A 15676-nucleotide genomic window follows, 5' to 3' on the forward strand; every position below is an offset into this window, starting at 1 on the left:
CGTAATCAAAATCCATGTACGTGAAATAGTAGCTTTACACTTTACGCGTGTGCCCATTTTCGTCCTACATTCTTACCTGAAAAATTCAACCCACCGAACTCTATAAATTGAAATATACAACCAATTAATTCTACCTATTATCTAAGATTGCTTTCAGTTATTACTCTCTTGTTTCCTTTTCCCCTTCTTGTTCAATCTCTGTGATCACAGAACTGTATATCCTAGCTCAGTCTCTTCAAAAGCTAGCAAAATTAAGCAGAAGAGGAGAAAGAGAAAAAAGAAAAAAAAAAGAATGAAGTTTGGGAAAGAGTTCAAGGCACAAATGGTGCCAGAATGGCAACAAGCATACATGGACTACGATTTTCTTAAAACCCTTTTGAAAGAAATTCAAAGATTCAGAATAAGAAACAAACCACCGCAACCCACCTCATTGTACAGAGCTTTCAGTGGGTTGATGCAGAAAAACAACAATAATTACAGCACAAGAGTAGCCCCATATCCTTCTGACAACATCGAAAGCGAAGCCATTTTGGTGAATTCTGTGAGCCGTGATGGCTCTCAGAGCTATGAAACCACTTTCATTATGTATTGTGATGAAGGAGGAGAGTACGAGCTGGCGTACTTCAGTAAACTTGATTTTGAGTTTAACAAGGTAGAGAAGTTCTACAAGGCTAAAGTTGACGAGGTTATGAAGGAAGCTTCTATGTTGAATAAGCAAATGGATGCCTTGATTGCCTTTAGGATCAAAGTTGAGAATTTTACTGGCTGGAATGATATGTCTGCTGATACAACTCAACACCTTGCTTCTGATTCTTCTGCTGCTGAGTCTCCCTCCGAAACTACAGCATCCAGTAAGCATCACCTATATTGTATATGTAATTAAAGCTTGGAAGGCAGCGTGTTTCATGTAATTCTATACTCTTCTATATATAGTCTTTTTATCAACAGAACTGAGATTTGAACACATAATTGAGATGGCTCTAGCTAGTACAAACTCATTAGGGACACCTTCTGTCTCTTTTTCATTTTCTTTTTCTTGTCTAAAGAATTACGATTGCTTTGCAGGAAGAGTTCATGTTATAGATGTGGCTGAAGAAGCGTCAAGCCAGCATGAAAAAGCAGATGCATCTACTCATAGTAATAGAGAGGAGGAAGATGATGGGATTAGCCGAAACGTAGTAATAGAGAAGCATATGAACATTAGAGGCAACCGAGCAGCTTCACTGGAGATTTTAAACCGTGTGAAGATTAACAAAAAACTCGAGACACCTAGATCTACCATTAAAGGCTTCCTCAAAATTCCTCAGCGTACGGAATTGAAATTCACAAAGGAAAATCTTAGGAGAGTTGAGAAGCAACTCAAGCGTGCTTTTGTCGAATTTTACCACAAGCTTCGCCTTCTCAAGAGTTTCAGCTTCTTGAACACATCAGCATTTTCCAAAATCATGAAGAAGTATGATAAGGTATTTGTATAAATAATAATCAAGAAAGTTGATTATTTTATGTTTTATAGTAACACCAATGAAGTTAATCAATCAATCCAACCCACCATTTCTTTTCCATAGATTACCACAAGAGATGCTTCAAAAGCATACATGAAAATGGTAGATAAGTCCTTTTTAGGAAGTTCTGATGAGGTAACCAAGCTTATGGAAAGGGTCGAGGCAACATTCATTAAGCATTTTTCAAACTCCAATCGCAGTAAGGGGATGAGTGTATTAAGACAAAAAGCGAAAAACGAGAAACACAGAACAACATTCTCAATGGGTAAACTCTCTCTCTCCACATATATATATATATATATATATATGAATTAATTAAGACTTCATAATGAAAAGGGCAGATGTTCTTACATTCCATATATCACGTTGGTTATTTTTATCAAATCCGCTAATTAAGTCCTTTTCTTGGAAAATTTTAAGGTTTTTTATCTGGCTGCACCGTATCTCTAGTAATAGCCCTTGTTTTGATTATTCGTGCCCGCAATATCATGAGTGAGCCAGGGAGAGAAGCATACATGACAACCATGTTTCCCCTATACAGGTATAAAGCTGTCCTGTTCACTTTAATTTATTGATCAATTCCACCTAGTCGGCTCGACATGACAGAAACTTACTGGCTATGATTATATTCCATAACTTTGACAAGTTATGTTGAATCTCTTGCAGTTTGTTTGGGTTCATTGTCCTACACATGCTTATATATGCTGCCAATATATACTTCTGGAGGCGCTATCGAGTTAATTATTCCTTCATATTTGGTTTCAAACAAGGAACAGAATTAGGATACCGAGAAGTTCTTCTTTTCAGTTTTGGGATAGCAGTACTAGCACTGATGTCTGTACTAGCAAATCTTGACATGGAGATGGACCCTGAAACTAAAGATTACAAGCCATTTACCGAACTTCTCCCTTTGAACCTGGTTATCGTAAGATCCTTCAACTAACAACTACCTTGCATCATCTAACTTGGTTTACGAAACTGAACCTTATTTTTTTTCTTTTCTCTCTGTGTAGCTTCTACTTGTCCTATTGCTCTTGCCATTTAACGTTCTGTATCGCTCAGCTCGCTTCTTCTTGCTCACATGTATCTTTCACTGCATTGCTGCTCCTCTCTACAAGGTACATAAGCATTTCGGAAATAATTGCAAAAGGATTTCAAGTATCTAACTTAAGTTGTTGGGTTTTAATCGTCTTGTAAATTTCCTTCTACTTCAGGTTACACTTCAAGATTTCTTCTTGGCAGATCAACTAACTAGCCAGGTTAACCAATGATCAATTGAATACTACAATCCCACTCCATAGACACCGCTGCCTTTTGCAACCATAATATTAATCGATTAATAAGTTCCAAATCAATTTGTTGATATAGGTTCAAGCCATCAGAAGTCTGGAGTTCTATATCTGCTACTACGCTTGGGGAGACTATAAGCTTAGAGAAAACACTTGTAAAACAAGTGATGTTTACAACACCTTCTACTTTATTGTTGCGGTGATTCCATATTGGGTTCGTCTTCTTCAGGTAAATATAACATAAATGACATAAATAAAACTTACAATTATTTGAATCTGGTAATATATAGATCAATTTTATTAGCTTGACATGGGTTTTTCGTTTTCTCTTTGTTCTAGTGCCTTCGGCGCCTGTTCGAAGAGAAAGATATAATGCAAGCAATTAACGGAGGAAAGTATTTTGTCACAATAGCAGCAGTTTGCTTGAGGACAGCTTATAGTCTCAACAAAGGAACTAGTTGGAGAGTAGCAGCATGGATTTTCTCAGTCATAGCAGCACTCTATGGGACATATTGGGATCTTGTTTTTGATTGGGGGCTTCTGCAGCGGCATTCCAAGAATCGTTGGCTAAGAGACAAACTGCTTGTTCCTCGGAAAAGTGTCTACTTCATAGCCATGGTTAGTAGAAAAAAGAAAAAGGGAAACGATTAGCAGCTAACATAAAAATTTTCATTTTGACAAAATGAGATATGATATGCAGGTGTTGAATGTGTTGCTGCGATTTGCTTGGCTACAAACTGTCTTGAATTTCAACATATCTTCCCTACATGCGGAAACTTCGATTGCCATTGTTGCAAGTCTTGAGATCATTCGCCGTGGCATCTGGAATTTCTTCAGGTAATTGCGTGAATTGAAAGGTTCTCTATCAAATGCAAAAGACACGGCTAAAATATCAATATCTAACTTTTTTCTACTGTTTTGTGTGATCGGAATCAGGTTGGAAAATGAACACTTGAACAATGTAGGAAAATACCGCGCATTCAAGTCAGTACCACTACCTTTCAACTATGATGAGGATGATGACAAAGATGAATAGACTCTTAACTAACACAAAGAAATTAAGTGCTACAAATATAACCAAATTCTTTTTAACAGACTTTTAAGGGCAACGGACTTTTTGACAAGTAAATATGAGAAGGTTTAATATATTGTATTTCAAGCATTGAGGCCCTAGGAGAAAAGGTCCTGGATTCGAGCCTGGAGAAGTCATTATTGTTTGCCGTTTGAGCAGGAGGCAGGCTTCTCGCTATCTGCTCCTTAGGATTTTCTGCAAGGCGCTATGGGTGATTAGTCTGGCCCAATCAAGATACGCCTTTTGCAGAGGGGAGAAAAAATTGTATCCCTGTTCTGCAAATGCATTGTATTCGTTCTGTAAATATAACAATGGTATGAATATTCAAGTTTGATCATTCACAACTTCAACATAAAGCAAATTAACAGAGAAAGTAAAAAGGGAAATATCAATAAAGCAAACACTTGGGACTGTGAGAAGGTTCTTTTACTTGCAAAATTGCTTTGTGATGATGTTGAAGAACTAAACCTTGAAGCTCAGAATAAACAAGCAGAAAGGGAAAAAAGGACAAGGCCTCGGGTCTGTATAGCAGAAAGCTGTACAGACATATCATCACAGGCCTGTAAGCAGAAAAAGGAGCAACCTTTCTTTCCTAAGGAAGAAAGGTCGCTTCAACCTTTCCTAAACCATAAATGAACGTTGGAATAGATCATAGGGAGACATTAGATAGCTTAGGACCGTTGCAACATAAACATGTATATAACATAACATCCTCATACTGTGAATCTCAGAATTCTTATTTGTAAAAACTCATCATACATCAATAATATCATAAACACATTTTCCACATGGTATCAGAACAGGTTTAACCTGTCATCACTTACCTTTCCCACATACTCAATCCAAAATTTCATCACTGTCTCACAATGATATCATAAAATTAATCAGCATTGTGTTAAAAGGCAACCAAAACTATTTTGAATGGTCAAGGTCCGTCTATATCAGTTTGAGCGATAGGAAGAGATTATGGTTCATCACAGGAACCAGAAACAGGCCAAAGCCAATCAATCCAGACCAACCAACCAAATAAGAAACAAAAGAAATTGAGGAATGGCAGACAACAGACCATATGGTCATGTCACTACTCACAAACACAATGGAACCTCAGATTTCCAGACTATGCATTTTACTCGAATCATCACAGGTAATTTGGAAAAAGATGAAGAGCCTATACGGCCATGAGCAAAATTTCGCTCACATCTTTAATCTAAAGCAAGAACTATCACAAATCAAGCAAGGGACTCGAACAAGCACAAATTACGCAACTGAAGTTCTGACAAGATGGGAGGAGTTGCAGAACTACCTCCCATCGACAACAGACCTAGAAGAAGCAAGAAGAAGAGCATAACAAGACTTGGTGTATACCTACCTGGGAGGATTGGACTCTACGAAGCTTTGAGGTCACAAATCCTCCTGTCCAGCAACCTCCCAAAAATCGACGCCGTCACAGCCATCATCCAACAGGAAGAGACTAGACACGCCACTATGAGCGCAAGCTCCAGCGTCGACAACACAGAAAATCAAGCTTATCTCACACATCACTTAGACCCTCGAGAGATGGCGCGCGCGAGGGAGGCGCCTGCCAGTGTCGAGAGGTGCAACCACCGCAAAAAGTAGGGCCACACCCAAGACAATTGTTGGCACCTCCATCCTCACATGTGGCCGAATCACAACTGAATCGAGCAAGGAAGTAGTGCGACCAACAACATTGGAAGCGGGTGGAGAAGAGAGAAAACAAAGAAGAGGTTTGGCGACATCAACATGTTAAACCCTAATAAAGGTTATGTTGAGAACGAGAGGGGCGGGTCGGGTTTCAACTTAAGAAGCGGGTCGGATCCTTTTAATTCGATTTGACCCGACTCCAGCAATTCGACCTAACCCAACTCCGGCAATGTGACCCGACTCGACCCAACCAACTGGGTTGACCCGGATCTGACCCGACAAAAAATTTCCAACTCTTTTAATTGATTTCCCAACTCCAATCAATTGTCCAACAACAGCAATCTCATGGGTCAGGTTCAGTATCTAACTCAAAAAATTGTTCGAACTTTTAAAAAATTCACAAAATTGAATTATTAACTCCGATGCAACTGATCACATGACGTGGGATTCAACAAAATTATAAAATTTTGTACCTGTAAATTTCCAACATGTGATTGTTGCTAATGGAGAACAAGCTATCTCTGGTTTGGCACCTCTACATTATTTCACAACAATATACAAGTTATATTACTCTTGCCTTATTTTAAATCTAATTTATTGTCTGTTGGAAAAATAACTCGTACTTTGAACTGTAATGTCATATTCTCACCTACTATAGTGCTGTTTCAGGATTGAATCACAGGGAAGACGATTGGTGAGGATCAATTCGAAAATGGACTATAATACCTTAAGGACTCCACCAACCGATGTCTTGTATCGATAAGCCCGGTCGATCAAGGCATGCTGATGCACCGACAATTTGGACATCCATCCAATCAAATTTTAAACAAGCTTTTTTGTTACAATTTGAATTCCAGTTGTTGTGACATTTGCAAATTTTCTAAACATACTAGGTTGCCTTTCCCTTTATCTTTTACTGTATCTAAAAATATGTTTGACTTAATTCATTCCAATGTTTGGAGACCTGCCTCCGTTACCTCATATAATCATTTCAGATATTTTGTCACATTCATTGACGATTACTCACGCACTACTTGGGTTTATTTGTTAAAAGGAAAAAAATAAGGTCTTTACCTGCTTTCAAAACGTTTTTAACTTTATCCAAAATCAATACACTGCCAAAATCAAAGTTTTTCGCTCCGACAATGGCACCGAATATATAAATAAAATATTTTCAGACTTCTTCACCAAAAAAGGTATTTTGCATCAAACTACCTGCATTAATACCCCCGAGCAAAATGGGGTCTCCGAATAAAAAAAAACAGGCACCTCCTTGAAGTCACTAGGACTCTCCTTTTTTAAAACAATGTTCCAAATATTTTTTAGTCGGATGCCCTTCTAACCGCTACGTATCTCATCAACAGATTACCGAGTGTCAAATTAAAAAATCTCAGCCCCCTAAAAATCCTCAAAGAGAGAAAAATAGAATTAGGACACGTTCGAGTCTTTGGGTACACTAGCTTTGTCCACATCAAACATCATCACAAGCTCAACAAGAGTTCTGTTAAAACCGTGTTCTTAGGATACTCCTCAGGAAAAAAAAGTATAAATGCTATGATCCCTCCACACATAAAATCTACATCTCTCGAGATGTGCCATTTGTTGAAAGTGAACCTTACTACACAAATGACCCAACTAGTACTCATGGGCCCCACACTTTATTATTTCCACATAACCTTTCCTTTTTTGACAGTCAAACACAGGATACTCCACCAGGGAGGGAGCCATATCCAGTCCCCGAGGCAATTCCTTCAGGGGGAGATCATGAAAGTAACAAAGAATACGTGCCACAAGAAGAAATTGCTTTGCGAAGATCCACCTAACCAACCAGGCCTCCTGTCAAGTTAAGGGACTATGTGTCTTACAAGGTATCATATCCAATTCAACGCTTCATTAATTATGATTCAATATCCAATCAGTATAAAGCCTACCTAGGAAATCTCACAATACACACCGAACCCACATCCTTCTATGAAGCTAACACTAACCCTAATTGGTGCAAAGCCATGAAGGAAGAGCTTCAGGCTCTAGAAAGAAATGATACATGGGATATTATCTCCCTGCCTCCAAATAAAAAATCTATTGGATGTAAATAGGTGTACAAAATAAAATACAAGTGTGATGGAACAATTGAAAGATATAAAGCTAGGTTGGTAGCAAAAGGATTCACCCAAACCCATGGGGTGGACTACTAGGAAACTTTTGCACCTGTAGCTAAAATGAGTACTGTTCGTATTTTATTATTTGTTGCTACTAACTCGGGATGGAGTCTATTCCAAATGGATATTAAAAACGCATTCCTCCAAGGGTCTTTAGAAGAAGAAGTCTATATGATCCTTCCTCCAGGCCACAAGTCTACATCTGATCATTCCTTGATATGTAAGCTAAAAAAGGCAATCTATGGATTAAAGCAATCTTCGAGAGCATGGTGTGCTAAGCTAAGCCATTTTCTCTTAAATATCAATTTCAACAAATGCGCCTCAGATTCTTCTATGTTTGTAAAATATACTCACACATGCACTATTATTATTCTTGTATACGTAGATGATATTATCATAACCGGTAACAATAATGAGGAGATTGAAGAAGTTAAACAAAAACTAAAAAGGGAATTTGATATCAAGGAACTAGGTCAACTGTCATACTTCCTTGAGATAGAAATAGCCAAACCTCATAAAGGCCTATTTTTGTCTCAAAGAAAGTACGTACTTAACCTGTTGAAAGAAACAAGAAAAATGGGAGCCAAACCCATAAATACTCCAATGGAAACTAATGTCACACTTAATTTGGAAGACAGTGACCCATTAGATAACATAGGTCATTATTAGCATCTAGTAGGAAAGTTAATATATCTAACTGTCATTAGACCTGATATTGCTTACGCAGTAAGTATGGTAAGCCAGTTTATGCATGCTCCTCGTACCAGCCACTTGGATACTATTGATAGAATTCTTAGATATCTCAAGGGCACTCCAGGTCAAGGTATTTGGATGAATAATAATAATGCTAATACTATAAATGGTTTCTCTGATGCAGATTGGGCAGAAAGCTGTAACAGAAGTCAACTTCAGGATTCTGCACCTTTGTAGGAGGAAATTTAGTAACATGGAAAAGTAAGAAACAAACTGTAACTGCAAGATCAAGCGCAGAAGCCGAATATCGAGCCATGGCATCTACAGCTAGCGAGCTCATTTGGATTAAACAAGTGCTTATTGACATGAAAGTAGAATGCAAAGGACCTATGAAAATGTATTGCGATAACCAAGCGGCCAGGCACATCGCATCAAATTCTGTTTTCCACGAACGAACTAAACACATTGAAGTCGACTGCCACTTCATTAGAGAAAAAGTACAATCTGAAGAAATTGAGACCCCATTTGTCAGAAGTCACGAACAACTGGCGGATATATTCACAAAGGCTCTTGACAAAGCAAATCATCAAAACATCCTTAGCAAGATGGGTTCTATCAACCTATTCGAACCCACCTTAAGGGGGAGTGTTGAAGAACCAAACTTTAAAGCTTAGAATAAACAAGCATAAAGAAAAAAAAGGACAAGGCCTCAGGTCTGTACAACAGAAAACTGTACAGACATATCATCACAGGCCTGTAAGCAGGAAAAAGGAGCAATCTTTCCCAAACCGGAAATGAATGTTTGAATAGATCATAGAGAGACGTTAGATAGCTTAGGACCGTTGCAACTTAAACATGTGTATAACAAAACATCCTCATACTATGAATCTCAAAATTCTTATTTGTAAAAACTCATCATACATCAATAATATCACAAACACATTTTCTACATATGATTATTTTCAGCCTATCATAAGTTCAAATTTGGCACTCAAATAATAGAAATGGGAATAAACTTTTTTATGGGTTGTCAAACGTAAATGTTTAGGCAAAAAGTAAAAAAATCAAACCTTTCTCAAACATTTTAATATTTCAGTTTTCACCATGTATTCCAACATTACATTTATAAACTAGATATAAATGAAATTCATAAGGTTTTATTTTATTTGTAAATTTATATTCTATATGTTTGGTATAAGTGAAAACTGTCATTTAAAACCCTATTTTATTAAACGATTGATATTATAAAACTAAATTTTATCAAGTTTGTTAATAAAATGATTTTTTTTTATAGAATTTGAAAACCAAATAAAAGGTTGATTACATTTGAATTCAGTAAGTGCAGAAATACAGATGCGCCGAAACTGTGGACATGCTCAATTGACAATTCCTTTCGGTTAATCAACCAAAAAAGATTTTAGTACTAATCAAATAACTGAATACAGAAATAACGAGGAAATACCCTCTACATTTGCCAGTTATGGAAAGCGTCATTAATTAGCTGTACAACACTTTGCATATTTAAGTAAAACAGATTTCCTAATCTGCTGAAACAAATCTCAACATTATGCTTAAAGATGACTGACCTATATAACCTAAACCTCTTTAGAGAAACAGCATTGACAGAAGAATTTTATTATAGAGCAGATCTCTTATCAAAGACGACAGATTTCCATTTGAACAATTTGCATCTTGGAAATATGTTGTCTCTTGTTAATAACCAGCCAGCAGATAACAAGGCCTATGACCAGATCCCCAAAATAACATGACCCAAGTTGGATTTAGTTCTGAATTCATTCCAGGCACCGGAAATAGAAGAAACTCCCCAGTTGCCATCGACAATTGGGGATTCTACTATACCATCGACAATTTGTAATCTGATTATTCCACATGTGCAATGTGTTTTCTACTGCAAATTCACCCATAAAGCCTAAAGTGATTCTTTACTGACCAAAAGGTCCAAAACATACTTAGTAATGGTAGCCTTACTCCAATCATCAAGACTGTTAATCCCAAGACCGCCTACCTTTTTATATGCATCACCAGAATAAAGCTTGATCACACAGATTTAGCAAGAATAAAGATAAGTGTTTAATGCTTCCATGATTCTTTTTCTTTTTCCTTTTTTTTTTTTTTATAGTGAAATGAGATTGCTCGAACTAGTGCCTCGATTTAATGACTGCAAAAGCAATTGCGAGCAAAACTTCTTTTCACGAACTTCATAATCAAATGTCATGTACTCTGTGCTGTTTGTCAAATTTTGCGTGCTAAAACGCTGCTCTTATCCATTCTAACAGAAAAGACAATGAATCCTAACAAAAGAAACCTAAAACGAGGGAAGATTCGAAGTTGCAAGAGGCAGATTTCAGTATGCAGAGACATAGCTTGACATAGAACATGAGAAATTGAAAGAAAAATCTAATCTGGAATTCTACAAGCACCACCTGTAACACAGGAACTGAATCTATAGCACTAAAATTATAAAAAAAATCTTGGTAAAACTTCATAAAACTACCCTATGAACGTATTTTAGGGTCTGTAGTTTATTTTTTTTCACTTTAGTACGTTGTGAATAATGATCGTTAGCAAATAACGGTCAAATTGCATAACACTGTTAGTAAATGCTGACGTTACAGTTGGAAGAACAATAGCTATTGCGTGCCACATCAGAATCTCTTAACGGTATTGTGCAATTTAGCTGTTATTTGCTAACGGTCAAATTCACAGGGTACTTAAGTGAAAAAAAGTAAACTACAAACCCTAAAATGAAAATACGTTAAACCACAAGATAGTTTAATGAATCTTTCTCAAAAATCTTACCTACACTACTGTCTCAATATTGAAAGCGAGATCATAGCGTAAGGAAAGCAGTGTTATGAGCAACATACTATAACTATAGCTTGGCAATAGCAAGGGTGCTGATAAATGCACAGATTTGCTGATAGTAATCAAAGTCTTTTACCTCTATCTGATCTCTCCCTATTTCTCATTTATGCCCAAAATCAACAGCATAGCAACTGTCAACGATTGTGCTATGGCCAGCTAAAAGAACAGCTAAGACAAATATAAGTTGGATATAGCAAACTCCAAACCAAATAAGCAATTATCTCACTTAGTCAAAGAAAATAAACTAGAAAGCATACAAAAACACAGTGGAAAGAACAATTCTGTTCGTTCTTCATTTGCAGTATTGACATGAAATATCATGTCAGCGAGGATAGAAGGAAGTCATCTGAGATTTTATAAATTTATTCTGCGTTATTAAATATTCCATCTTGGTATACTCAAAGCACATAAAAGACTAGTATCCACCACATATCATCACAAGAGTCTCTACCACTTAGAATAAGGTAGCAGTATTACAAGTTACATGTGGTGAACCTCAGAGCAAACAAGCTAACGAAAAATTCTGCATAGATTTAGACCGAACTTTAATCTACAACCACATTGTCAGCAATCTCAAGGAATTTTCTCCTCACAAGATCAACATTTATATATTTGACAACATTGTTCGTGGGGGATTTTCGATAAAACAATTAACAAGTTCCAGAAAACAGTAACATCAATCTCACCTCAACATATCCTTGCAACTCTATCAGACAAGTCAACTGATAAGATAAAAACATATCACATAGAACCGAAAGGATTGGTTAAACATACACTCAATTGAAATTAATCATTCATTAGTCATCTTCTCATATTAACCCCTACATAACCCATAAAAAGAATGAAATCTTTAACATCCTAATTCGCTCTACTGAAATAATCAGCGGCTTCAATTAGCATAAATGGCGTGATTAACGATCACCTAACAAAAATTATGTACCACTATTTGAATCACTGGAATTTACGGTCTTCTTCTCTGTGACTAAATTTGATTCTGATGCCTTTTCCTCCTCTAATTGCTTCATGACCTCCTCTTCTGCAGCTTTCTCAGCCTTCAGAATTGGGTCGTAGTAATCAGCATGAGCCTGCATACACTTCCTCAAAGCAGAAGTAGCCTCAAAACACTTGTTAACGACATTCTCCTCTTTAAGATCAGCCTCTTTAACACAATTCTCCCAATCAATAAAAACATCTTTGCACCCACCTCCTTTCATGAACAAACAAAAACCACACTCTCCCTCTTCATTATCTTCTTGATCTGCTTGTTGATTTTGGTCAGAGGGTTTTGTTTCTTGATCTGACTCTTGAGTGGGTTTTGTTTCAGTTGAGAAATTTTTGGATTCTGGGATGGTTTGGGTCTCAGGATCGGAAGAAGAGGTCATTCTAGGGCTTGATGATGAATTGGGCTTGGGAGAATCGGTGGCGATCGGTGAGTCTGGAACTAAGTCTTCAGAATCGGTTGAAGAGAATATAGCGCCCATGATGACTGTTTTTTGTTAAAACCTCCTTAAAACCCTTTAGTTTTTGAGGGTTTTGAGCGCTTCTATTTGTTTGTTTGTTTTTTTTTTTTTTTTTTCTGAAAGGTGTTTATTTTATTTTATTGGGATGTTTCTTTCTAGTCAAGTAGAATAATACCCAATTTTGAAAAGGGAATTTATATTTATGCCCAAAACTAATATTACTATAATAATTACACAACAAAAAAAAAATACAATTTATAAAAATATGTTCTATATCTTTAAATTTAGAAGGCACAAATGGATATCATCCATAAATTAGGAAGAATAAATACTCTCTTTTTTTCTTCTTTTTTAAGTATATCATTATAAAAAGAATTTAAATATTATATATAATTTTATAAATATTTAAGAAAAATGAACCAACAACATCTATACTATTTGGAGGGTAAACAAAATTACTAAGATAGTTGAGTGGTATGCGAAGATACTTGACTTAAAACTTTTAGCAACCATTCTTTTAACATATAATTATTTTGATAATTAATTAATCTATTTATCAAATTAAATTTTTAAAATTTAATATTACAAGTACAGTAACCTCCTGCTTCTTAAAAAATATGATATTTTTAAAATAATAATTATTATTTAATTGAAAAATAATTCATTTATTAATTAAAAGTAAATTTACAATAAACCAACAAAATTTAATTTATCTAACGGATACTAAATAAATAATTGATTAGAAAATTAATCATTTACTGTTTAGAAATCAACTTAATATATAACTTTTTTTTTAAAATTAATAATTTTCTTTAAAAAGAATTGAGAATTTTACCAAGTGGTAAAGTAAAATTTAGTTATAGTAATCTTAAAATTGATACCGCAAACATGGTGCCATGCCATTGCCACCTAAAATACAAGTTTTTTTAATAAAGAATATTATGAAATCACATAATGAACCAAACTCTATTTTAACTTTCAGAGGCAAATCAAAGCGAAGATGGCTTCGATGCAAGCCATGTTCCTGTCCTGTTTGCAAACAGATAGAACTAATCGACTCTTCCAATGTAATATCAGTTCAGCCATCTTAAGATAAGATAATCTATCTGCTTTGCAAGACATACGCCAAAACTGTTGGAGAAACTCATCTTCACTGGATCTTTCCAACTTTATTCTAAATTCGTCAAACCCATCAAGAGGGTAGATGTTGCTCCGAGAAAACCATTTCCTCATGAAATAAAATCATACAAGAAAAGTAAATACTCACAAAATGGTAGCGTGATGCAATCGACATTCCGAGGAAAACATCCATTCATATTTTTTTTTTTTATCAATAAGAAAACATCCATTCATATTGCTACATATGAAAATCAAATTCTGGAGTTCACTAAAAGTCTAAGCTGACATATAACTGAAAGCTGTTTTGCTTAATTATTTTGCTCACCAGCGTTCCCCCTTTCTCCACTGCAACAGTAGAAGTGTGGCAGCTTAACTCTACCACAACTCCTGAAACCAAACAATAAACCACATAAAAGAGTACCAAGGCATTAACATACTTAACAAAAAAGAAAAATAATAATAATCAACAGAAACAATCATATAAGAAGACTCCACACTTTAGGAACCAGTCTGGTTAATGAGGTTTTACAATGACTTTCAACGTTAATGATGGAAAGCACACTTGAGTTACTTGAAAACTAGATTTTCCATTGAGAGTGAACCTGTCAAGTTCATAGCTCCAACCTTTATAACCTATTGAGCACCTTCCCCCAAAAGAAAATGAAATTGCAAAAGAAACAAAGTAACTCTCTACAAACTCATAAACTCAGGTAAAATGCAAACTAAAGAACAGAACAGTTAGTTACTACAGAGCTTGATTCCAAGAAAAGAACATGAAGTCATATAACAGCTCGTCTAACAGAATTTCTTTCCTCCGATATGGATTTCTACAGTAGTGATTTGAGGCATTGTGTAACCACTGGAATTAGCGATCACCACAGAAATGAACTAAGATTTCGCAATGCACCAATTTCCTTACAGTACAGACATTAGGGGGAAAATAGTTACCTGCAACGAATAATCACTGGAGTTGGTTTCAAAGCCTTTGGTCCGTTTCTTATGCCTCTCTTATGACGAGAAACCTGCAAAAGCCCGATGAATCACTATTGCATTTATAATTTCAATATCCACATTGACATGAAAAAAGAAAAAGAACAGAAAAGGTTTCGCACACTTGGCAATATGCAACGAAAATGAATGACCCATAATAAACCTAAAAATGGAACAGCCACAAATCAAAATAATACTCATAGCAGAAGCTAATTATTGCAATAACCCATTAAAACATATGTATTCCCTTAATTACACACTGACGATGAAGAAAACCAAAGAAATCATAAGCAATACTGGAATTTTCTCGGTATAGTTCAAGAATAATGATAATGATAATAATATAACAATAAATTCATAATTAGAACATCCATCAACCATTCTAAAAACCCAAAACCCATAATGAGATAAACCACGCCCATACCACAAACATTAAGGAAAACAGATAACTACGATAAAACTAATAACAAATAGTTGATATTAAAATGAAGAGAAGGAAGAAACAGGTAGGCAACTAACCTTCTTTTTAGGAACGGCCATCAAATCCATGGATCCACCGAAAGAGAAACTAGGAAGAAACCCAAACTCTAAGTTGTTGTCATAGCTGCTATTGCTATTGTCATGATTCGGGTTGAACTCGGGTAAAACCATCTGTGGAGGTGCAATCGCGTTGTTAATGGACCCATCCAATGGTGGAGGCATGGCTGCCACGTGGGTCCACCTTAAGAACCCTAACGTATAACCGTTGTTGCCGCTGGCGGCTTTTAGCATCCCTAGCCTCAACGCCATTGATGATGCTATGGAGACTCGGAGAGAGCTCTGCGGTGCAGTAGTGATTAATAAT

The 15676-nt window shown here is 36.0% G+C and overlaps 3 protein-coding genes across 10 annotated transcripts; 1 reads left to right on the forward strand and 2 right to left on the reverse strand.

Moving 5' to 3' along the window:
- Window positions 1-156: 156 nt before the first annotated feature.
- Window positions 157-3969, forward strand: LOC8281845 (phosphate transporter PHO1 homolog 3). Of its 7 annotated transcripts, none has more exons than XM_015721317.2 (11): window positions 157-875; window positions 1120-1463; window positions 1566-1767; window positions 1923-2043; window positions 2169-2427; window positions 2516-2620; window positions 2717-2761; window positions 2871-3020; window positions 3131-3409; window positions 3492-3628; window positions 3728-3969. In XM_015721317.2, exons 1-11 carry the CDS (start codon window positions 293-295, stop codon window positions 3825-3827), a joined length of 2325 nt encoding a protein of 774 aa, XP_015576803.2. In that variant the 5' UTR covers window positions 157-292; the 3' UTR covers window positions 3828-3969. The 7 variants fall into 7 exon arrangements, with proteins under 7 accessions (XP_015576803.2, XP_025013738.2, XP_015576802.2 ...); XM_025157970.2 differs by having other exon boundaries at window positions 157-869; window positions 1072-1463; XM_015721316.2 differs by having other exon boundaries at window positions 157-869; window positions 1099-1463.
- An 8017-nt stretch (window positions 3970-11986) lies between these two features.
- LOC8281844 lies at window positions 11987-12989 on the reverse strand. Of its 2 annotated transcripts, XM_048377977.1 has the most exons (2): window positions 12586-12987; window positions 11987-12555 (listed from the first exon to the last, which is right to left on the reverse strand). In XM_048377977.1, exons 1-2 carry the CDS (start codon window positions 12742-12744, stop codon window positions 12196-12198), a joined length of 519 nt encoding a protein of 172 aa, XP_048233934.1. In that variant the 5' UTR covers window positions 12745-12987; the 3' UTR covers window positions 11987-12195. The 2 variants fall into 2 exon arrangements, with proteins under 2 accessions (XP_048233934.1, XP_002522476.2); XM_002522430.4 differs by having other exon boundaries at window positions 11987-12989.
- Window positions 12990-14016: 1027 nt separating this feature from the next.
- On the reverse strand, window positions 14017-15672 carry LOC8281843. Its single transcript, XM_002522429.4, has 3 exons — window positions 15352-15672; window positions 14791-14864; window positions 14017-14229 (listed from the first exon to the last, which is right to left on the reverse strand). Exons 1-3 carry the CDS (start codon window positions 15619-15621, stop codon window positions 14151-14153), a joined length of 423 nt encoding a protein of 140 aa, XP_002522475.1. The 5' UTR covers window positions 15622-15672; the 3' UTR covers window positions 14017-14150.
- Window positions 15673-15676: the final 4 nt, after the last annotated feature.

Source organism: Ricinus communis, chromosome 1 (assembly GCF_019578655.1).
Source record: "Ricinus communis isolate WT05 ecotype wild-type chromosome 1, ASM1957865v1, whole genome shotgun sequence".
Lineage (NCBI taxonomy): Eukaryota > Viridiplantae > Streptophyta > Magnoliopsida > Malpighiales > Euphorbiaceae > Ricinus > Ricinus communis.